The sequence below is a fragment of the Anabas testudineus genome, chromosome 6 (genome assembly GCF_900324465.2).
Source record: "Anabas testudineus chromosome 6, fAnaTes1.2, whole genome shotgun sequence".
Lineage (NCBI taxonomy): Eukaryota > Metazoa > Chordata > Actinopteri > Anabantiformes > Anabantidae > Anabas > Anabas testudineus.
Genome location: NC_046615.1, coordinates 8,213,392 through 8,236,845, shown reverse-complemented (window position 1 = coordinate 8,236,845; position 23,454 = coordinate 8,213,392). Strand labels below are relative to the sequence as shown.

General features: G+C 43.6%; 1 protein-coding gene across 3 annotated transcripts in view; it reads left to right on the top strand.

Moving 5' to 3' along the window:
• mob2a (MOB kinase activator 2a) overlaps positions 1 to 23,454 on the top strand; it is a 52,821-nt gene that overhangs the window by 12,632 nt on the left and 16,735 nt on the right. The window contains exon 1 of one of the 3 annotated variants that reach the window (XM_026364814.1): positions 7,945 to 8,249. The exons of 1 other annotated variant lie outside the window; for it this stretch is intronic. In XM_026364814.1, the coding sequence (XP_026220599.1) occupies positions 8,212 to 8,249 (38 nt within the window). In that variant the 5' untranslated portion in view covers positions 7,945 to 8,211. Of the gene's footprint in view, positions 1 to 7,944; positions 8,250 to 11,067; positions 11,446 to 23,454 lie in introns of those variants that run through there. One more of the 3 variants, XM_026364812.1, reaches the window with a different exon arrangement.

The following is a 23,454-nucleotide window of genomic DNA, read 5'->3' as shown; positions in this document are numbered from 1 at the left end:
CTTTCCACCTTTATCTCTAGTTTCTTTTTTTTTGTCTTTTTCTCGTTTTCTTTTTTATTTTTGCCTCATACTGTTTCCTGCTAGCTGTCTGGCTCATATTCCCAATAGAGGTTTTCGTCTTACAGCAGCTGCCTCGCACTGGAAGCCTGAGTGGACTGAGTCACATATCAGGGGGAGTGCGCGGAGCTACTACAGATTAGAGGTGAGAGGAGTGTGCTGTTGATTTATTACCGGCTGTTAGCTGGTTAAATGAGGCTAAGTGAGCTGGCCAACCAAGGGAGGCGAGATGGAAGAGATTAGCCTATATACAGAGTGATGGAGATCTGTGAAGCAAACAGTGACTCCTGACCTCCATGTTTCTCTTTATCGTCTCTCTTGTCTATCCTCCGCTCTGCTGCTCTGGCCCTCTCTCGCTGCTCATATCCTCCCCAGCAGTGCGGGTCATCTTGGGCAGCTGGGCTTTTTGAGAAGTGGCCAACAACATTGTGCGTGTTGTTAGTTAGTGCTTGTCATCGTCGCTGACAGTGTTGCTTCTCGTGCACAGTATCAGGAAATAGACAGTTGAAGTGGTAGTGTTTATTGTAGTGCACATTATATCTGCAGGTTATGTGTTGGGGTAGGATTAAATGAGGAGCCTGTCTTAATTTGAATATGTTGAGTGTTTCAGATGTACAGCGTATTCGAGCCACAATCAATAAGCACAATAGAACTGTTGTATATTTTAATAACTGACAACTTTCAGCGAGCTGTTGTAAATTATGAATTATTATCTGAGATTTTATTGATAAAATGAGATCAGATGGAATCTTTTTGCACAAAGACTTGCCGCTGACTGATTAAATGTATTAGTTATGGATGAAAACACGAAATTGCGAAATTATTATTAATTATTGGTAAGTTGTAGAGTTATTCCAATTTTTAGTTACTTCAAAAGCTAAGATTCAGGAAATGCAACAAATAGAAATGGTAAAGCTCTGGGTACGGCTCTGTATGAAGCTATACGACTATGGACTCTGGGGGGCTGGATATGCGTTCTGTCAGCTGTTTCTATCCTCAAACCTTTGCATGATGTGTCGGTTTGCATGTTTGAGTGAGTGAGAGAGGAAGAGAGGGAGTGAGAGACGTACCCCACATCCGTTTCCTTTCATAGAACAGTAGGTCAGGGATTTGGTCCGCTCTGCTGAGTTCATGTGTCACTTATGGCCAAAGAGGGGGGGGGGGGACACAGAAAGAGTGCACACAGATTGGACATTTCTCATAACTGTGTAATATATTATATTATATTATATTATATTATATTATATTATATTATATTATATTATATTATATTATATTATATTATATTATAGTATATTATATTTTGTCTGCTCTCTCTTTCTCTGTGTCCCTGGCTCTCTACTCTACCGTCCCACTCTGTCCCACCCTATACTGTAACGTGTTCTTTTTGCCTCCTCATTGTTCTGTGTCTGCACCATGCCAGGGGAGTCTGGAGCAGGAGCTTGCAGGAAGTGTTTGTCACTTGTGGCGCTGAAAGGAAAGCCAACAGTGAGATGCACAAACACAGGAAGTGCTGTTTCCTCATGTGGGCTTCAGACGAGCGCATTTAACTCTGCTTTGGTCTATCAGAAAGCAGCTACATGAGCTCGCTCTCTAACCGCACGTGTCTTTCTCCATCTTTCTGTCTTCCCCATTTTGTCTAGTCAACATGTCTCCTTCACTGTCATGAACTTGTGTCTTCTGCTATAATAATATAGTAATAGTTTTATTGAGACAATTTTCTATCTTACAACCTTAAATAACACACATAAATTCTTCATGGTGCCTCATCTTGTTCCTCTGTGCTTTTTTTCTCGTCTTGCTCGGCGCTGCTGACCTCGCCATATCACTTCCTCGTGTCCTATATTACAGTGATGCCTTCACTGAAGCCGGTATATTAGAGTTGTCTTTCTCTGACAGATGAAAGGAGAGCAACTTTGACCAAAGGTGTTTATGGGGTCCTTTTGTGCAAAGGTGTGTGGGCATATCATAAACACACACACACACACACACACATGCACGCATCCATACACCACTGCACCAGCTGTTACATAACCACTGGGAGCTGTGTAGCCCACACTTCAGCACTGTTTTTTGTGTGTACATGTGTGAGTGCGTGAGAGTAAGTACCTGCTTCTAAAGTGAGGATTAGCTATCTGGGCGTTGGCCTTTTTCCTAGCATCAGTTCTGAGCTGCTGGGACATGCTCCGTGTGCTCAATGTGCGCCGTCTGGTGCATTTTAACACAACCACGAATGTGGAGATTTGAATACATTATAATGTGTCACTGCACATTTTTGAGTCTCTTCAGATTTGGTTCCAAGTAATTCAAAGCCTGTTGCTGTCAGTCGGCAGCTCAGTGTTTGGTAATGCGGATCAGAATAGGTCATGTTAGCACAGCTGCACAAATATTTAAGAAAGTATTTATCTAAATTGTGTGTGGCTTATGTTTATTCGGCATCTGTCTTCGTGCGGTACAGCTGATGATGTTTTAACCACAGTATTGTGAAACAGTACAGTTGAACTATTTCTGATGGTGGAAAAAAAAATCCAACATGTTGTAGTTTTCAGGTTGTAGTTTGTTTTTCTTTGACTTGGCTACATCCAAAGGCATAATAATAATATTATTATAATAATGGTAATAGTATGTGAAATGTAGTTTTTAAGTAGAAAATCCCTACAAAATCAGATGCAAACTGCATACTAGAGTCTCTGTCTGTTTCTCTCCTATCCGGTATCACAAAACTGAAACATCTCATGTCAGAAAATGTGAGAATGGGGGAATAAATCAGCAAATCTATTAATATCCCTCAGTTCTGTAAAAATCTGGTGTATGTGTTGTAGTTTCAGAGTAAAAGCATCTGGGTTATTTTATCACGTATGGGTTCTAGAAATCACCAAATATAGCAATATGTCTTTGAAATGTCATGGGGCTTAATATTCAGGTTTGAGACCCTCTGATAGTAAAAGACAGAGGTTTTTTCCCCCCTTATCTTTTCAGTGTCTGAGCCTGTGCACCTCTCTACTTTTGCAAATATGTCAGCTCTTCTTAGCCCTTGAGCGATGTTGATTGAATTTAACAGTTGTATCTTTGAATACCACAAGAGGGCAGCACATGTCCAGTTCACATGACTGTCCATTGGGCAGATATATGCTTATCTGTCAGCTGTTAGGTAACTTTGTTTGTTTGGTCTGCCGTATTGATTTTTATCAGGACATGTGAGTTCACTGTTTTGGAAAAGAAAGTGATGTATAGTCTGTGTGTTTATGTGTTTCTTATAATTGAAGACTAATCAGACAATAGAGATGTTGAAGACGCTGTGGTGACACAAGAGGAATGTAGATAAAAGTAGAGTATGGAGGAATAGAAAGAGAAGGAAGAGGAAGTGAAATAGAGAGAGACCAAATGAGCATGAAATCAGATCTTGTAGTTGCATAATCATGGCTTTCAGGCTTTCCCAGTCTGCACTGGGCACTGTCGGCTCTCTTCAGTCCAGTATCACATGACTGTATTAAGCGGCTGCAGACTTAAACCAGTATTACTAGTCCACCACCAGTCGGAGGCAGACACACAGATCAATAGTACTGTTTCTCTCTGCTGACGCACATTGAGTTGTTGTTGTTTTTTTTTTTTTCAAGGGGAGGTCAGAGGGTAATTTGTTTTTCTACTAAACCCAGTTTTGACCATTTGGATATTCAAAGCATGATTTATTGGTGGCTGCAAGCTGCATTCATTCAGTGCTAGAGAAACACTGGTAGTGGTTTGTCTTCATCCCTAATGTAAAACCTCTTTCAACCATTTATTTTTCTTCCTTGATGGTACTCTTTGAGTCTTTTCTTTCTTGGGCCATCTACGCTACGACTCACCCTAGTTCTTCTTTGCCTCCCTCCTTTCTTTCCACGACCTCAGTGTCTTTCACATACCAACAATGCCAGACATCACTGAAGCATTAGAGCTGCCTTCCTTCTCCTTCCTTCCTTGTGCTTTTCATCTTTTCATCTTCTTTCCTCACCTTCTCCCTCCCATTGTATGTGCAAAGCCTTTATTCACATGCCAGCAATACCAGACTGCATACCAATCAACAGGACATCAGTGGCTGCCTACAGCTCTGCCTGCTGCCTGTCTCTCATCACTGCTCCTCAGGCCCCGCGCAGCAGCCCCAAGAAAGAACGAGATAGTGGAAATGCCAGCTTGTTCTTCCCACATGAACAATGCATTATTTCTTGTAAACAGTAGGTGGCATCATAGTTTCACTCAGTGTTTCACCACATCACTGGTTCCCTTCGCCTTCCTTTGTGAGCTTTTATAATAATGCAGTGTCAATCACTCATGATTGTTATGAATGATTTGTCTCTTTCAGTGTTTGGTTTGTTCTGTTTATGAGAAGCAGTAGATCTATTTAAAAACTATGAGACTTACTCAAAGAAACAAATCAAAATTTCAACACATTTTTCACACAAGGAAGTCTAAGTAGTATTTCAGGGTCCTTTCATTTATGTCATTATTTTTATGACTGTCACTAATTCAAACTCAGGTTCAACATTTTGAGGTTTAAAGATACTCCAGTCAGCCTATAAGATTCCTATGCTGCATCAAAACAGTTATTTGTGCTGTTTTGTTTATCAGATGAAATGGTTTTTCAAAGCTCAGGCATTTTGAGAATGTCTGAGCTCGACATTGTCAAAATGCCTGAGCGGTGACCCCTGAATGAGTATAGTTGCATTTAATTTCCTCTGTCAGGTGGAATTTAAATTGAAACCACGCCTGTGTAGATATAGAAAGATAACTGCGATTAGGTGCAGAACTCATAAATACCCAGACATAGCATATGCCTTCAGTGGCGTCCAGGTGACATTTGAGAAAAGGTCAACACGTGTGTAATTTTACACACAATTTCACGCTCAGGCCTCATGTGAACACAGCTGCAGTGGTGTTTTGCCAGTTATACCCTTTATCTAGTTTTTAGTCTTGCATGAAAATCAGACACATTTTGGGGCAATTTAGTTTTGCACAAATAAAAAGGTGCATTAACGAGTGCTGAGAGGGCTGTATCGGTTTAGTGGTGATAGATGGTCAGTGACAGGTAACAGAAGCCTGCTGGAATGGACAGACTGTAAAAGATGAGTTATAGTGGTGCCCCCATCCCCCCCACTGCAGGCCAAAGGATGGACACATAGACACACTGACATTGTGACGCTGGCGTCTCCCAGCCTGGCTGTATATATAGGCTCTATGATACTGCACCCCCATTGGCCTGGTCCCAGCTCACACACACACATGCTCTGTGTGTGTGTGTTTGTGCATGTTAAAAAACATATTTGGGTGTACCCACTCGTGCGTAAGCGTAAAACAGTATGTTCTTGGTTCTTGGCAGCAAACCCCTCTGTACATTAAATTGCGTAATACACACGTTAGTGGTTTCATAACATTCATCTTTTTTTCTTTTTCTTTTCTTTTTTTGTTGGCATTAACAGCAGGGAGTGTGTATGTGTGTGTTTTCTCTCAGTAGCACCTCTGTCTGTGCTGGGGATCTTGGCACATGCAGTAACGTTGTGTATCTAAAGCTGGCTTCTCCTCTCATACATGCACTTAAGTTGCTGGAGCCACATTAGTGTGTGTGTTTGTGTGTTTGTGTGTGTGTGTGTGTGTTTGTGCACTGCGGTCCAGCATTTGACTCTGTGTAATGTATTCCTGGAAAGCCTGTGTAGGAGTGGAGGGGCCCTGGCTATTCCACAGCCGCACCACAGCGCCAGCAATGACTGCTTTCTGGAAGCTTCCCTGTCACTGTGAGCGAGGCAGATGAGAGAGACGTATTTATGAACATTTAGTTTGCACCTTGACATAATTTGCAGCTCTTTCTCCTTGGATGTAGAAGTGAAGGCATCCTGTATTGCCTTGGCAGTCTTTAATTGCATTAATATGCATGGATTCTTAGTGGGTTGTTTTGAACTGCGTCTATAAAGCTCACACTGATTGGGTTTTTGTGGTCTGCAGTGTTTGGCCACTTTTCCTTCCACCACACATTCCTTTATATATATTTTTTACTCCAAGCCTCCTTTATTCATATCCATATATCCTTAACCATCTTCCTCCTCTCTATCCTCTAGTGGCTGTTGTGTAACTCTGCAGTGTGACTGACTGAGCATCAGCAGCAGCAGCAGCAGCAGCAGCAGTGCGATTGATCAGCAGTTCTGAGTGCCAGGCTGTTCTTACTGTAATAAACGAGCTCGGAGCCGCTGAAACCAACCCAGAGTGCTTTTGCAGGAGTAGAGGAATCGCACAAACACAGTCACTGCAACGCACTCTCGTGATGTAATGCTGAATAGCCCTGAATGCTGCAAGACTCGCCGCTTGCCTGGATTCACCATTTCGTACGTGTTTCTGCTCTGATCTATAAACCCAGAAGCCAACGAGACGTTTGATTTTATTTATTCATTTATCTGCTGAACAAAAGGGCTCGAGGTTCTTTTAAATGCGTGTTTGCTCTCAGGTGAGCTGGGATCGCCCCCTCATTAAACCTTTCATTGGAAAATAGTTCCTTTATGTTACATTTTATCCTGGATCGGATTCCAGTTTTGGAGCCCCCGTTTCATGCCCCCCCTCCCTCCCCTCTTTTGTAAAGCTCCCTGCTAGAAAAACACATCTGGTCTCTCCATTTTACAGTCATTGTGGTCTGGCCCTCTGCTCAACATATTCCCTCTCTCCCTTCTCTCAGTATAGCCATCGTTTCTCTTCTCCAACTTATCTGATCCCACTTTTTCTTTTTCTTTTTTTTTTTTTAAATAGATCTTTCCATATAAATCCAAACTTGACCAAACACCTTTAGCTGTAGTTGGTGTACACAGACAACTACAGGGCCAGTGAGCCTTTCTTCCCCGGGGACGTGTCTGGGTGCAGCGATAAAGATCACGCTTTGTCATTGTAAAGTCATTCCGGTGTCAAATCTACATCTGCTCAAAGTCACTTTGGATTTTCTTGCCGTTCATTTCCTGCACTTTAACATCCCTGCAGCTCATTACGTTGCCCCTTCAGGATGCTGAAAACGCTGCACGGCACGGGTATTACTCAGCAAGCCAGTGATTATGGTTCATTGTTATTGGTCACTTGGTCTTTGTGCTCACAGCAGCACCTGGTGGGAGATCAGGGGCTCATTGGTGCATTAGTGACAAATTAAGAAGGTCCATCCTCCAGGTTTCATGTTTGATCTATCAAATGTATCTGCTGTTTAATCCTTGTTTTCCAGCTTCCTTTATCAGGAAAAGCAAAGTGAGCATGTGTGAGCGTGTCCATCGGAAACTCACTCTTACACACACAGCACACTTTGAAGGGCTACTTTGGATTTAAATGGCATTATTGGATCCTCAGCCCTATTCTTAGCTCAGATCTGTCTCACCCTTCGGGCGTTGACTGTGGTGGTGGAGTGCTGGAGTCTGGTTTGTGTTCAGCATAAATGTGCATATTTAGCTCCTCAGATAGGTGAAGCTGTGGAAACACGAGAACCTCCACGGGACCGTGAATTGGGGGGGTGGGTGGAGAAGGGAAGCTGGCTCTTATCAATAACCATTTCTCATGAAGGCACCGCCGGCTCGTAAACGTCTTTCTAATGCTGCTGTGCGCGTTTTAGTGGCGCTGGAGGAGGAAGAGGAGGAGGAGGAGGAGGTGTAGACGTGGACATATAGAAACAAAAGGTTCAAGTTTCCTAGATGTGTTGTTTTTAAGAGGGGAGGGGGGCGGTTTGCGTCAGGGAGGCTGTGGAGACAAAGCCGACACAGCCTCAACCAGACTCCGCGTTAATATCACTCCACTTGTCCCCCACCACCACCACCATCTCCACCTCCACTCCGATGTGCGCTCATGCCTCCGATACGCGCTCCCGCCTGCAGTCTTGTTGAGACTTGTTAACCCGGCCCCACGGAAACTACAGCGAGGAGGAAGACGAGGAGAGGGGAGGTCTGGGAGGAGACGGATCGAGAGAAAGGTGCTGGGAGAGGACCGCACAGAACAACTCGATCCCCCCCCCCCCCCCCGGACACCACCACCAGCACCAGCAGCCGTGCTCGCTCCGCAGCGGTCCGGACGCACAGAGCCACGGCGCCGGTCGTTTCTTTCGAGGTGCGACAAAAAGCTGAAACGCCGTCAATTCTGGATTTCTTCATCCGCTTCCTGTCGTCCAGGATGAGGTTCAAGCGGAACGGGTCCTATACTTTGAATAGGTAAGAGGCTGGTGCCGGGGTGTAATCATTAACGTGTTATCCATATGGAGAGGAGGAGGAGGGAGGTGGACGGACGGCACGCTTGTGTTTTAATATGTTCAGCTCGTAAATCAGTTCACTCTCTCTGGGATGTTTCCTGAGCGGTGCTCAGTGCCACTTTATAGGCTCTTTATGGTATCCCTTTAACATCCTACAATAAAGGTTCAATAGTGATGTTTGATCGCAGCATTGAGCCGAGCCATGCTCACAGAGGCTGCAGTGGGACCTCTGCAAGCTTGTTCTTTTATTGTGATAAATATTAGGGGCTCGTGGGGACACGTGTGCTGTAAAAGAGGGCTAACCCTCCGAGCTGAACTTTATTTATGATTGGAAATATACAGTGTGTATCTTTTTTTATGGCTAATCAGAGATTGGTAATGTCCTGTTTCCTTTCAGCAGTGTGGCACCCACGTGTACTTACTCTCCTGGGCAGGATCAGGAGAAACCTGTCTGGGGGGTGAGGTGGGCTTTCTCTTCTCTGTTTTTCCTCTAAGTAAAATGATCTCTTCTCCTCTTTCTTTTCTTTTTTTTTTTTCTTCCACCAAACAAATACCCCTTCTTGAAGTCACATCACCTTGTAACACTGGACATCTTTTCGTGGTTGTGTAGCAGTGGGAACGTTTGTGTGAATATTTTCTCTTCACCCGGTTTCCCTTGACAAGACTGCAAAAGCCCCTGCTCATGTCCAAGTGTTTGTAAACCACTCCGAGAGTCGGGTCTTTCCCCTCCACAGTGGTTCAGTGTCTCTCTCTCTTTCTCTCTCTCTCTCTGTTCTCATTGTGTTCTTCTTTCCCAGTCGTACGTTTATGGGAAAAATCCTTCCTTTGTCTCGCAGCCATCCACCTAACTAAATCAAGACAGCTTTCTTAAATTAAGCCTCACGTAACAGTCGCACCAGATGTCTTGCTTTTATTATTTGTCTGGACGTCTTGATAAGGCCCCAGAGTTTGAGGAAGTGCACACAAACACACGCTCGCAGACCCACAAGATCTTGCACATATTGTTGAAAGTGACAGTTGATTTAATGGCAGTTTAATTTCTTCCACTTTTCCTCTGGCACTCCTTTTCCCCTTTGCCTTGTTATAGGGCACATGGGCTTCCGCTGTACTTGGCACACACAAAACCCACATCCTGCCTTTTTTTTTTTTTTTTTGCTGAAAACACAAAGGGAGCTAATGAGGGCCAAACACCCACTTCATCACACAGCTGAAAATGTGAGAACGATGTTATCACTGTATCCCCCTGCTTTTCTCCACATTTTCAATTAGGATGTGCGTGCTGCTGTACGCCTCTGTACAAGTGTGCTTTGACGTGTGTGTGTGTGTGTGTGTGTGTGTGTGTGTGTGTGTGTGTGTGTGTGTGTGTGTGTGTGTGTGTGTGTGTGTGTGTGTGTGTGTGCGCAGGTGAGAGGGATGAGGTAATTAAACAGTGAAAGAGGGGGCCTGTTAGCTGCAGCTCCTGGTGACAGGAATCTAGGGAGGAGGAGGGGGGATGACGTCATTGGATGTAAAAGTGCTTTGCCAGGCTGCTGCAGTTCTTCTTTGTCTTTATCTCAGAACAGAACAAGAGCAGGGAGAAGTAGCAGGGAAGCAGTTCAGTGTTGCCCTGCAGTGTCGTCTGAAGTTTAGTGCAGCAGGGTTTGGGTGAAAATATCCACCAGCTCTGGTTACTGATTAATCTGTCGCGCTGTTTAGGGCTTTCTCCATCAGTCGTCACAGAATAAAAGTGCACCCCTGCAAATGATAACTTAGCAGACGTCGTCTGAAGGTGACGGTCGCCTCTGTTGGCTCTGTCTTTTTCCTTGTCAGACTGCAGTGATTTGTTTTCTCCGAACGGCAGCGTATAGTTGGCCTGCTTGACATTGAGCGTCAGTATTCAGCCGCAGCCTTCGTCACGGTCGGGTTAATCCTGTGTTGGTGTCTGTCAAGTCCAGCAGTCTTAGATTACAGCACCACAAACACTCCTGTACCTGTGTGTGTGTGTGTGTGTGTGTGTGTTTGTTTTTTTTTAATGTGTGTGTTTTTTGATCTGTAAAGAAGCAAGTAACTCACAAGAAGGAAAAGAGGAGATTGGTCTTATTGAACGATGCACGAAGGGCCCATAATTCACTCGGCGTCCTTCACCTTATTTGCCCACACCATGATCGACTCTGGCAATGATTGGCTCGCTTTCTGGGGGCTTGTCTCCACGCTAACCCCTCCCATCCCATACCTCTGCGTCATTTGTGTGTATTATGAGTCGTGGTCACTGCATACATGCACAAAACTGTCCTGTGCTGCTCGTGCCTTCTCATTTTGACTTCAGAGCTGACAAGCAGCCATCTGCTGTTCTCAGTTACACTTCACTTCATGTGTATAAGCATGATGAGGCTGTCGGCTTGCTGCACTGATTAACCCTCCAGAAAGGTTTGACAGGCTCTGACTCCAGTTCAGATTTAGCAAACAGGACCGGGTGTTTGGTCTGTGCGAGCAGTGGGTGGAGATGGGATGTTTAGCTCTTGTTTAGGATATGCTGTATACAGATGGCCAAGATTGCAGCCTCCCTGGGATTGTCCCCCCCCCACCCCCTCTCTCTCTCTTTCTTTTTCTCGCTCTCTCCCACACTCTATCTCTCACTCTCCCCTGCAGTCCACCCTGTGCTGTCCAGCAGTCAGCAGTTTGTTTATGGGACTCTGTTTGCCAAGCTAATCTTCCCGCCTTTCAAGTAGGAGCCAGAAAGCGAACGAGAGAGAGGGAGGGAGGTAGGGAGAGGGAGAGTGTTAAAGTGAGGCAGGCCGTTGCAGTAGTTGAAAGGGAGAGAGAAAGAGAAACATGCTCAGAGAAATGTGTCTGAGTTTGTGAAAGGTTTGTTTTTTTCCTCTATTGGACATTTCTCCAGTTTTGTTTGGCTTACTTGATCCGTGTGCATCGGACTTTCCATACGTCCTGCGTGACCTGCGCTAAGGTCAAAAGCTGTTTCAGCAGCCGTTGTATGATTACACAAAGTGCTATGTTGGAGCTGGGAGCTGCGGTCCTGGTGCACCTGTAGCCGAGTTTTCAAGAGAAGAGTGGAGACAGCAAGTTGAAAGGTTGCTGAGGGTCCCACCCTCGTCACCCCGGCTCTTCTTCACCACAGACGAGATGGGGGTTCTCATGTGCTGCGACTGCTTCTTCTATAGGTAGTTAAAGTGTTACTCTTCTTTGCACTGTTGACCTTAGCATCCTCTTTGCTGTAGCTGTTGATTGCTGTGATTGTACTTGGCTTTTCAGCGTTCCTTAACTTACATTTTCAGACTGCGTCCAACTTCTCAGTCCGACACCCCCCGCCCCTTCAAGCCGTTCCTCTTCCTCTTGCCCATTCACTGTGGTTTGGAGGAGACATTTGAGGACAGTGCTGCTGTAGCAGGCAGAGATTCTGCTGTAGTCAGACTCACGGGGCATCTTGACTTGTGGGAGGAGAGGAGGATGAGGAAGACGAGGGAGGGAGTTGAGGACAGAGGGACAGTAATGGCACATTGCCAGCCTCCCATAGCTGACTAAAGGACAGTGTTGCTGGTTAAAGGGTTTTTTAGTAGGATAGTTTAAGACTAGTTGGAATGAAATGGCATAAAGCCCAAAGGCTGCTAGTCAGCCAGGCTTACACAACTTTTCCTCTTATTGTCCTGTGTGCCCCTTTGGCTGGACACCGTGTTCTCTTTTCAGGGGGCACGGATGTTTTTTTTTTTTTTTTTTTTTCTGTTTCTGTTGTTTGCAGAGTAATGGACTTTGTTCTTTTTTAAAAGTCTGCTGTCTATTTGATTCTCTAGAGATGGACATGGCACATCCATCATGCGCTGTTAGTTTAAAATATGACTTGACTTTCTGGCACTTATATAGTTGGTTATTGTGCTTGAGAGAAAGGCTAAGATGATTTAGGTTCGGCACTCTGGCAGTTGGAGCAGAGAGGATCTGGTTCCCCTCTTTTGTGGTTGTGGGGTTAGCCAGCCTGAGCCTGTCTTAACTGCTGTATAAAATCTAAATATAACTTTCTAGTTCTCTGAGGAGCGGTTTGATGGTAAGGGTAAAATTGTAGCTTTAACACAGACACACAGCACAGCTGGATTGGATTAGGCCTTGCTGTGATTCAGAACATTGTTTACACGTTGCTGCTACTCCTAGTATGAATAACAGACTGCTGTATGTATGTGTCATGTATGTGTGAACTTCCACATGTGTTCTACTGTTGGCGAAACATACACAGAACCTTTGTGAATGCAGGGCCTGTGCCAGAAGTACTTATGTTCCCCAGTTTCCCCCAATCATGATCAAGGCGGGGGTGGGACCTAGACATTGATCTCTCATGGGCTCATTAAGTTAAAATGGGCCTTCACTTCTATTTTTAGCATTTCCTCTTCTCTGCATCTCCGTCAGCCAATCAAATGCCTTGGCGGTGATGCTATAAGGTTAGATTGATGTGTGTTTTTGGAGGCACACCCATCAAAACATGTCCTCCTTGACCTTGGCCTGGGCCCAGCCCCTCTCTCTAGGGCTTCAGTGTTTTAACTTTCAACAGTAACATTGTGTGGATTAGAAACTGCCTGCCAGTGCTCTGTCAAACAGTATCAACTCTGATGTTGATCATCTGTCACTGTATGGCGTAAAGGAAAATAAAATGGCAACTTCACAAATTTTCAGCTTTCTTTCTATGGTTCTAGTTTGAAAGTACATTTATATGACTGGTATTTAACCTCCCCTGTGTTTTCTGTATTTTAAAATGTCTCGGCTTCTAGCAGAAAAATTCTCCTCCAGTGTGTTTTTTGTTTGTTTGTTTTAGTTCAGGTGATGCCATGTGATGTTGTTCAACAAGTATTACATCCTCCATATTGTGAGCAACATATATGACATAATCTAAACTAAACTGGTTGCTCCTGCTGCTGTGACATCATCAGATCTTTAAGACAGAGGGAGGTTTGACACTGCTAGAACAATAGCAAGCTGTAAATCACTTAAATTGACCTTTAAAGAGACGCAACATACACATTATGGCTAAATGGCTTTATTCTAATCCAGCAGTAATAATAATAAACAATGCAATTAATTTCATTATTTGTTTCTTATCTAGTTGTCAATAATACTCCAAACAAAAGTACTAAAAAACATTCCTGCCTGTAAATGGACCTTTCCACCTTGCAGAGCCGCTTCTTTGGCAATGAAAGCGAGGATAATATTGTTCAACATGTTTTCACGGTTGTGACACACTGTTTTAATCTCATTCCCTCCACAAATTGTCTGTTGACTGCTGAACCAGTCTGGTTGGAATTTCAGTGTTAGCAGTCCAATATTGAGACTAGAAAATAATAATAAAATATCGTTATAGTTGGAACTAGTTGTTGATAAGATCGTATTGTAGATGTGGTCTTTGAACTCTCATCACGCATCTGTAAAAAAGGTTCTCCTCATGGTCAGGGGGACTGTTGTGACAGATGAGTCCTGCACCAATTGGTATTTAAGATAATAATTGTGCTGTGATCCCTTTACTGTAATCTCTACTAATGTCCATTGTCACATGTAAATTCATTCTTGGACACACACAAACTGACACGATTGATTTTCCACATCTTCCAACACAACAGTCCTGAGGCAACAACCACAGTTGGAGTTGAATCCCGGGTCAAGTTCTTAAAGTGTTGAATAATGTCAAAGGTTTAAGTTGTGGTCATCATTTCTCCTTACTCTATTGCAACATGAAACACAGAGTCCAGTTTTCCTCTTGGTAATGAAGTTTAATGTTTCCGTACCCCTATGATGTTCTGTTGTTGCTGGAAAGCAGGCACATACAGACCTACGGGCTCCATCACATGACAAAAGCTTATGTGTGTTTGCTCTCACTGGATCATTTGGTAACTTTTATCATGTGTGGTGTGGAACAATAGCTTTGAGTGTATCATCGTACTGTGTGTGTTGTATCAACAGAGCAAGGCATACTGTTTGCCATGTGTCTCTCATTAGGCTATCTTTGGCAGGCCTCCCTGCTTTCACAAAACTGAGACGTGCAGCTCAACAAGGACGCTATTCCTCACCAACAAACCCTGCGCTCTTTCCCTCTCGGCCCACATATTCCCTCCTCGCTTGGCTCACTAAGATGGGGCTGAAAAGTTGGAGTCTGTGAGGAGAGTTTAGTAAAATAAATTGGGCTTAGGTTAGGATTACAGCATAAAATTCTTTTGGAACAATTACATATTAAAACCTTGATTGGGCGTATTTCCTGTGACTGTACAGTAGAGTTGCTTTGTCATTCTGGCTTAAGAAAAAAAACTCTACATGTTTAAACAGCAAGATCGATTTCTAAATGACAGTTTGATGGTCTGTTGAAAAACGTTCTAGGAAACAATTCTAGAAAAATATTTCAGGATTTGCTTTATATTGATTATGTATAAATCGAATATTGAACTAGATTTTCCACTCTTTTACCAGCAGATAATTCAATTGGAGAGCAGATAAAGCCTCCCCAAGGTGTCTGTGTTACCTTGGTCCAGTCAGCCCGGCATGCGTTACGTTACACTCAGATAGGAGCGACCCTGGCTCGTCAGTGCAGAGTGCAAGAGCTCTATCAGTCGTGAATTGACGGACTGTCCTTCTCCACTTTCACCTGCCCTCCAGTCACTGCGGAGGGCGGACCTCACACACAGGGCCAGTTGCATAACACAGAGTCTGTGTGTGTTTTCAGGAGCAGCCTAGTCCTGCTGGCTCAGGAGCAGAAAGAGATGGCCTTGCACTAACCTCACCTCCACATTTAGATACACACAGTCAGCACACACAGACGAGCACATGCACAAATAAAAATGCACTGAACATCTTTGCAGTGCTACTGCTACTTAAACAATTTAATTCAGATTGATCAGTGGAGATCTTAAAGTTTCAATCAAACAAACAAAGGTAAATGGAACTTGTAAAATGTACCACCAGACAAATTTAACTCGTACTGCAGAGTAAAAGTTGTCTGCGTGTGGCAGCAGGTGCCCTCTAGGCATGGAAAGCCTCATTACAGCTCATTGGTGGCTCAATTGGAAAGTGGATAATGACTTCATTGTGTTGGTCTCAGTTTGAAGGTTGGTCAGGTGGCAGGAAAAGAGTTAGACAGGACTCCATACCAAAACAACGGGCCTGGGGGGCGATGCATAGGCTGGAAAGGTGGCAGGGAAAATGGCTGTAGCAGTCACTGCAGCAGCCCACGGCTTCTCTGTGGTGCCTCTGTGAACAAGAGGCCTATTCGAAGGGAGACAGGAAGTGCCTGGGCGCCTCACTTCCTGTTTATCAGGCTTGTCCCAGGCGAAAGCGAGAGGGAGGGGTGGTCTGGTGCAGTCTATTACATCAGAGAAGGTGGCGGTGAGTAGTTCGCCTTCTCATTCACTCCGTTCCGAACTAAAATGCACCCTCAGACACGCACACATGCACTTGGCTGCATAGCAATGTAATTGCCTCTGTGTGACGGTGCCTTTGGCAGCTATGCCCCCTCATTTGTTTCAATTATCTGCCATCTGACATGGCCAAGGATAGAGCAGAGAGTTTTAAATGTTCTCATGAAATGTATGTTTATCATGTGCAGGGTCATATTTCACACTGTAAAAGCACAACTCTCACCTACGTCATGTTCACATTTGTGAGCCGCACACACACACGCACATTAAAGTCCTTCTGTATGAGACTATATTTAATCAGAATATGCTGCAGAGTGCTGACTCCAGCACGTTATGAGGTAAAGCTTGTAACATTGTGTTCACCCTACATGACTCTGAAGCTTTGGGCCAAACAGCTTTCATGCAGCCTGTATTTTTTTGTTTTGTTTTGTTCTGTTAAAGTTGTTAAAGTCTTTCTGTGTTGCGAACAGATATGCACACTGCACTAGCAACCACCCCATCCCCCTTCTGGGAGAGATGATGTCACTGCATAGGTTCATCTCTGCAGGTGGTAGCCTGTTATTTCTCTACATCCAGCCAATCGGAGGCTTGTGTTACCTTCGAATCCCATGGCAAAGAGACACACACATGTTCAGCTTCATAGTGTTAAGAGCAACTGATCTCTAACGCTCATAAAAGGATATGATTACATTGTTCTCCCCATCGCTCATCCTGTACGTGTATGTGATGCATCTGTGGAGGGTAGAGGGTGTGACGTTATGTGGCAGCAGTGGTGGAGGGGCTCACACATCCCTGCTCTCACTGCTCCAAGGACATGTATTGATTTGACCTCGCTTGGTGCATTCTAGCCATCTCATCCCATTGTCACACCAGCAGCAGCTGCCTCCACCTACTTCCTTCCCTCGCCCATTGATGCACCATCTGTAGACAACAGTCGTGCTTTTTGTTTTGGCAGCAGATGTGTTTGATATGTGCCCATTATTACACATAATATTGTTTGCCCCGTATCAGCACTCACATCTCTACAGGATTGAGTCGGTGCATCTTTTATCTCTCCGCAGGCCGACACGACATGCTCTGATATTTCCAACGTATCAGTCTCTAACAAAAGTGGGTGAGAATTTGTCATCCCAGCGATGCCCCCAAGGAGCAAAACATTCATGGCTTTATCCTGGAATTTCCATAACATTTTCTGTTTTTTTTTTTTGCATCCCCCTCCCTCGTCTGCCCCTTTCTGTCATCTGTTGTGGCTGCGCAACACAAAAACATATGATGCTATCGTTGTGTCTTACCTAACAACACCTCAGTAGCTTTGTCGTCTCCCAAACACGTACACACCCTGTGTTTTTCCTCTTGATTAGCCCCCAGAGGCTGATATTTACTGACATCCCTACATGATCTGCTGTCATAACCAATTACCAGAAAACAAGTCTATGGGTGGGACACATCTTGAATCAAAAAAATCTCAACCAACAGCTTGTGTGTGTGTTGTCACAGCTCTGTGTTGTGGGACTTGCTGTGGGCTAACCACCTCTGTGTGTTGTTTTACTGCTGCTGCTGCTGCTGTTGTTTGGTGGCAGTATTGTTTGTTATCGTTGTTAAGGGTGGAAGTCCATGGGAGCTGCTGCCGGTGGTGAAATCATGCCTGCCTTTCTTTCCAAATGTCTTCCTTGGAGAGATTAGACTTCCTCTCGGAGCAGGAGAGGTGTTGCTTCTTGACGCATAAAAACACACATCAACTTAGGTTAAATGTTCACAGAGACACTCTTACCAGAAGTTCCTGGAGGGAGCACTGAAAAACTGCACGTTGTTTTTTACTGGCTTGGTTTATGGTTTGTTAATCTGTTGGCCTTCTTCACTCACATGCTTTTCTTCACTTCTTTTCTCTAACTTTATTGAACTGTTACTCTCTCTCTGGTGTGTGTGTGTGTGTGTGTGTGTATTTTTTCTTGCTGCACTCACATCTCAGTCATCAGGGTTTTAGCACCGAAAAATGGTCTATGCACAGCAGTAGTCTTTTTAGATGAGTAAAAATAACACAGGTCAGTGTAGTAGTTTAGTTTTTAATAAAGCACATTGTCTAGTATGCCGCACAGACAGAATGTGTTAGCAGAGCTAATGTTTCATTTCATATGCGCAGCTTAGGAGAGGTGTGTGTGTGTGTGTGTGTGTGTGTGTGCGTGGGTGTGGGAGGCACTGGATGTACTCTTCTCTAAAAATGTTATTTTTCACTCTGTTTGGCCGCACAGTTCTCATGATAAGCAGAGCAGCAGATGTGAGTTGACTGTTGGTGTGTTTATTTACTTATATATTTTTTAAGCCAACAAGACTCCCAGAGACCTTCTACTGCTGTGACGATTCCAGCGATGCTCTCTTGAGATAACTGCTACTGTACAAAAAGCAAAGCTGATAAGATCCGCAGTGTTCATGCGCTAACATCAGAAACAGAATGACACGGTGCAGGGATGTGAATGTTTTCTCAGAAGCCTACATTCACCTTTTGTCTTTATTAATTTAAAAGCTCTGGTGAAAACATAAGTCTTGAAATACGATAAGATCCAAATAGTGATTTTGTAATATAAAAATATATAATATAAGAAGGTCATATATAGAAAATAGTAGAATATTATCAAAATGACCACGAGAATACTGATCTTCCTCTAACTTCAACAAGTTTAGTCAAAGGTCAAAGAGCAAGCAGGGCATTGACCGTGGTGAAAAAAACAGATCAAACTCCAGTGTTGCTGTTCACTCACATGCGAGAATGTCTGCTGGAGCAGTGCTCAGTGTCTGCTGATGCAGGAAATTGAGACCTTTCCCCTGGGAAAGGGGTCCCCCAAACCTCTCCTTTCAACTCTCATGTCCATTTGTTATTTTATCAGAGCTTACAGGCTGAAAGCATGCAGACATGCAGTACAAGTTATGTTATATACCTAGAAACCCCAGCAGACTTATATGATGTGTGCTCTTTAGGCAGCATATTGATATTATCAGTTGGCTTTTAAACCCTTATCTGAGATGACTTCTTAGATTGAGATTGGCTTCAAGGTGATGTCATGCCATACCTCTCTTTGAGTAGTATGGAATTTTACATAGTTTCTTTTATTTCATTTTACACGCTATGCTTGAGACAGAATATGTAAAACATCTCGAGACAGTCACTCAAACACAGATGAATTCAGCTCTCTGTCGTTGTCTGCCTTCGGTCTTCTGGATCAATAAATTTTTATGTTAAAGGATCATTTTGTACATTTAGTCTGTGTGTTTTGTCAGGTCTGGGAAACATTATGGGTTACATAATTTTACGGTAGGAAATCTGTGACTAAATGCCCTCACTTAGGAGTTAATGAGCTGGATCAGGGCAGACATGCACAGCCTAGGAGCAGAAGACAGAGAGCCCCCCAGACTGTGCATGAGCCCCACATCATCTTCATCTTCATCTTTGCATACTTTACTTCTACCATCAGTTCCCTCAGTGCTGGTTTTTGTGCTTTATTTTTGTTCTAAAGGAGACTTTAGCTTGACTGTGCTGTCACCTGTTTTGCAGTTTGATTTGACATTGCACTTTACCTCTCATCCACTCTCTGCTGATAACCTGAGGGCTTCTTCCCTTCAGACACACTTGGGAGTACAGAATGTCAATGCTCTGTGGGATTGTTGTTGTTTTGATAGTATTTTTTTTTTTCTGCTTAGGAGCATAAAAGAGAGCTCTGTTCACCATAAAGACCTATGAACTACCCCATCATACTCCTCCCCACACGCACATATATCCTGTGCAAACATGGGCGTTACCCTGATCCTTTTCCCACCACCTCCTCTCTTCTTACTCTGTTTATCCCTATGTTCCATGACGGTCTTTCTCCTCTGTCCAGCCCCTTCTACCTTATTCTCTACCACCCTCACACACACACACACACACACACACACACACGCTCAGCCTCTTTTACTCCTGAGCAAACGGTAGCATATATTTGACCACAGCTTCCCTCTCCAACCCCTTTTTCTTGTGCCTCTCGCTTACATCGCACAGTCCTCTGTTTTGCTTGCATATATAAAACCTGCATATATAAAAGCTGGAGTGGAAAACATGGTTTAACTGCAAGGTTGTGTAATTTTTAAACAATGTCTGCACTTAGGGGGTGGCTACTGTATCTGTTGGTGTAATCTGCTACTCTCAGCTTTCATCCTACTTAAAGACAAAAAAAAGCTATAGTTTCCTAAACTTTTGTCCAGTGTCACATTTTTGTTCTTCAGGTATAAAAAGATTTTCCTTTTGACATCACTTACCTGAAATAAAAACTCTGTACATGTACATTTTGTACCAGCAGGTGTCACTGTAGCTCTCACACCTTTATTATATCCCTGTGTATAAAACAAGGAATGTTCCTCTTCTCACATGCCCAGATCTGCAGACAAATCATCCCTACACACTGTTACACTGGAGCTGTAATCTGTAAGTAATGTTTTGGTTTGCTTCAGAAATGTTCTGAATTTTATCTGCAGTTGGGAGATCAACAGGTTTAGAGAGAGAGAGAGAGAGTGTGTGTGTGTGTGTTTGTGTGTGTGTGTGTTGGCCTCAGTGCCAAGGTTATTTCCCAGGAAGAGCCACATTCTTTTCCTTTCTGAGGATTATTAGAGCTCTCTGAAGACTTGTAGCCTAGGGTAACATTTCCATAACATAACTATCACATGCACTCACCCATCCTTTATGGGCAGGTGTGAATATAAAAACTCATATCATGAGAGCTATCAATTAAAAACATCCAACTTGTATGGTGCCAAGATGTCCTTGGGCAACAACTGGGGTCTTCAATCGCTCATTCCTCTGTTAAGCTATACAGGAAATCAAAGTGCCCTGTGCACCCTTGTCTCCTCACTGTATTTATACCCTCGTCCCTTTTGTCATGTGATCAATCTCATGACACCAATGATGGAATGACTCAGTCATTAGCAGAGCAGAAAGTGTGATTACCATTTTACCTGCAGGCCTGTGGAAAAAAGTCTCATTCTGGCTGTTGTACATACACCTGTGTTACAGGTGTTCACCACAGGTCAGCTACACTGTTTCACCTTGACACCTATCTTTTTTTTCTTTTACCATAGCTTACCTTGCACCTGAGGCACGTAGGCGCACAGATCCATCTCTCATTCATTGTGTATGCGTGTGCACTTGCATTTCTCAGACACGTGTTTGGTGAATTATGGGGTGAAAACAGTCCCCTGTATAGAAGAATGTGGAGAGGAGGAGCACAGTGGGCGACCAGAGCGTGTCGTAACAACGGCCAGCACTAATGCAAACACTTTCATTCCTCTCATCTAAAGTTATTACTGTCTTCCACTTCTCATTTTTCTGCTTTTTTCACTTTCAACTGCTCCTTTGTTTTCATTCTTCTCATTTAACTTATCTCCTCCTTGTCTCTTCCTCACGCCTTAAACATTTCCATCTTTCACTTCATACCTCTCTGTGTTTCATTTTTTCTGTCCTGTTCCCACTGATGTGATAGTGGCTAATCTAAACTCTATCCACAGAGATGGTGATTTATAAATATTTGGACATGACTCTGGCATTTCTCATTTCCGATCTTCCCTCTTTCTGAAGCCCTCTCTCCCATTGGTCATGAGCTAGTCTGAACACGGCCTCATGTCTATCAAACATACTTGGTTCCTTTTTCTTCTTAAGTAAACGGCCTGTTGAAACTACTCCAGTGCCAGAAGGTTTCCAGATAAACATTTCAAATCTAAACTAACTTGAACTGTAATTGGATTAAGAATTCAGTAGCAATTAAGAGTATTTTTGTGCCATTGCTGCTGCTAAGTGGAGCATGAAGTTGAAGCTAATATATTTGCTTGTGGAGTGTACACATCTACCTCCCAAACAAGAAAGTTTACATCAAGTATGGAACTTGTTCGTAGCTTCTCTCCTGTTCTTGACCTCTTGCTTTAGTCCACGCTTCATGTTACTCTTTGTCTTCGACTCTCTTCTCTTCTCTTCTTTGTTTAGCCAGGCTGTGTGTGCAGAGAGCGATGGCATGTCTTTGCTTGCAGCCGTACTTCTGCAGGAATGCAGGGCAAAGGAGAGATGAAGCTAGGGAGAAGAGTGCACATTCAAAGAGGGGCAGAGACCGTCAAGGACTTGGAGGAGGAAAGGAGTGAATAGCTGAGGCATGCAAATGATTCTGCCCACCTTAAACAGTTTGATACATTAATGTGACATCTAAAATGCTATGCATTTTGTATTAACAAAGAAATGATAGCATTGATAATGGCAATGATGCCTAATGCACCATGTACAATATATGCTTAATGCACCGTGTAGTGATGAGGCGTGAAGTGAAAAGGTTCAAAGTGTCATTAAGTACAGAGGCAGACTCCTGCTACTCTGCCAAGTTTGATACTGCCACTTGTGGTTAAGGTTTTGTCTACACATGTACAGATGTATATTCTACAGACATTTCATACAGGCCGCACATCCTCGGTATTTCATGCAGCAATACAGAATCTGTTTATAGAAACGAGTAAAAATGGCTGATAAATGTGTTCTACTTTTGTCCGTTTCTTTCTTTAGACAGAGACTGTGGTAGATGATGTATTTGTGTGTGGTTGGTTTTACAGGACAGGTCACTGGGTTCAGTGTGCGGGGTATCTCCTAACCCTGCTGACCTTTGTCCGTGCCTGTAGAAAACCCTCAGGCACTAAAGACCTTCAGTCTGTGCTGTTTTTACAGGCTAAGACCTTACCTAAACACACTACACACTCCCATACACCCAGAATGCAACACCGACTGTAGGTCCTACAGACCAACTTCGAACTGCTCTGTCTGTTTTTTTGTTTTTTGTTCTACTTTGACTTTCGGTGTAACGTGGTTGGGCATCTCACCTGTCTGTCATGTGACCCCAGCTTTGATTGGCTGGAGATTCACACTTGCAGAGTTGGGACTGAACTGTTGCCAGGCCCCAAGGCGCATCTGTTGAGACTCATCCAAAGCTGGAATCAGTGTTTTCTTTGTCTCAAATAGGTGGAATGTCCGTTGACTTTCAGCCCCGACCTGTTGGGCCAGCCAGCCATCTCTCTCTCTCTCGCTGTAAAGACAATGCTGCAGACTGACACGCTTTGTCCCGTGCATGTGAATAATTTTTAATGTGCCAAGCATTTGAGGGTTTCCAACATTTGTTCATCAGTTTAGTTGTGGTTTAATCGCTCAGTGTGTCCTTCATTATCAGTCGTGGTTAAAACTCACCACAGTGTAGTTCCTGACTCTTAAGCATACCAGGCCAATATATCTCTCTTTCATAACCTAACTGGTATGTCATGACGTCAATGCTGGACTCATTTGAATTAATGGAATTTTTCTCACCGTTGTTTTTGTGTTTCACTTTCTCCTGTCTTGTCAGTTATTGTTGTAGTCATTTCTAACTCTATCTTTTAAATTCTGTATAGCCATGGTGGCTGTCTTTTAATGACGTGTGCATACTTGAAGCAGCTTGTCAGTGTTGATGAAATCAGGCTACAACTGGTTCAGTCTAAACATTTATAGTAGTCTGTTAATCTAATATCATCAAAAGAACGTTTCATATTTTAAGCTATTAATGTCCCCCAAACGTTCTTATGTAACCCTGAATCTAATCTGCAGTAGGTTGTTTTACCTTGTATCTCTACTTATTCATTATAGAACATCTTTTTTTATATGTTGATCTCCCGACGAATGACAGGCTGTACCTGGTGCTATTAATCTGTGCTGTTAAGCAACATCTGGTTTGGTGAGAGCAGGTGGCAGATGAATGATGTCTTGTC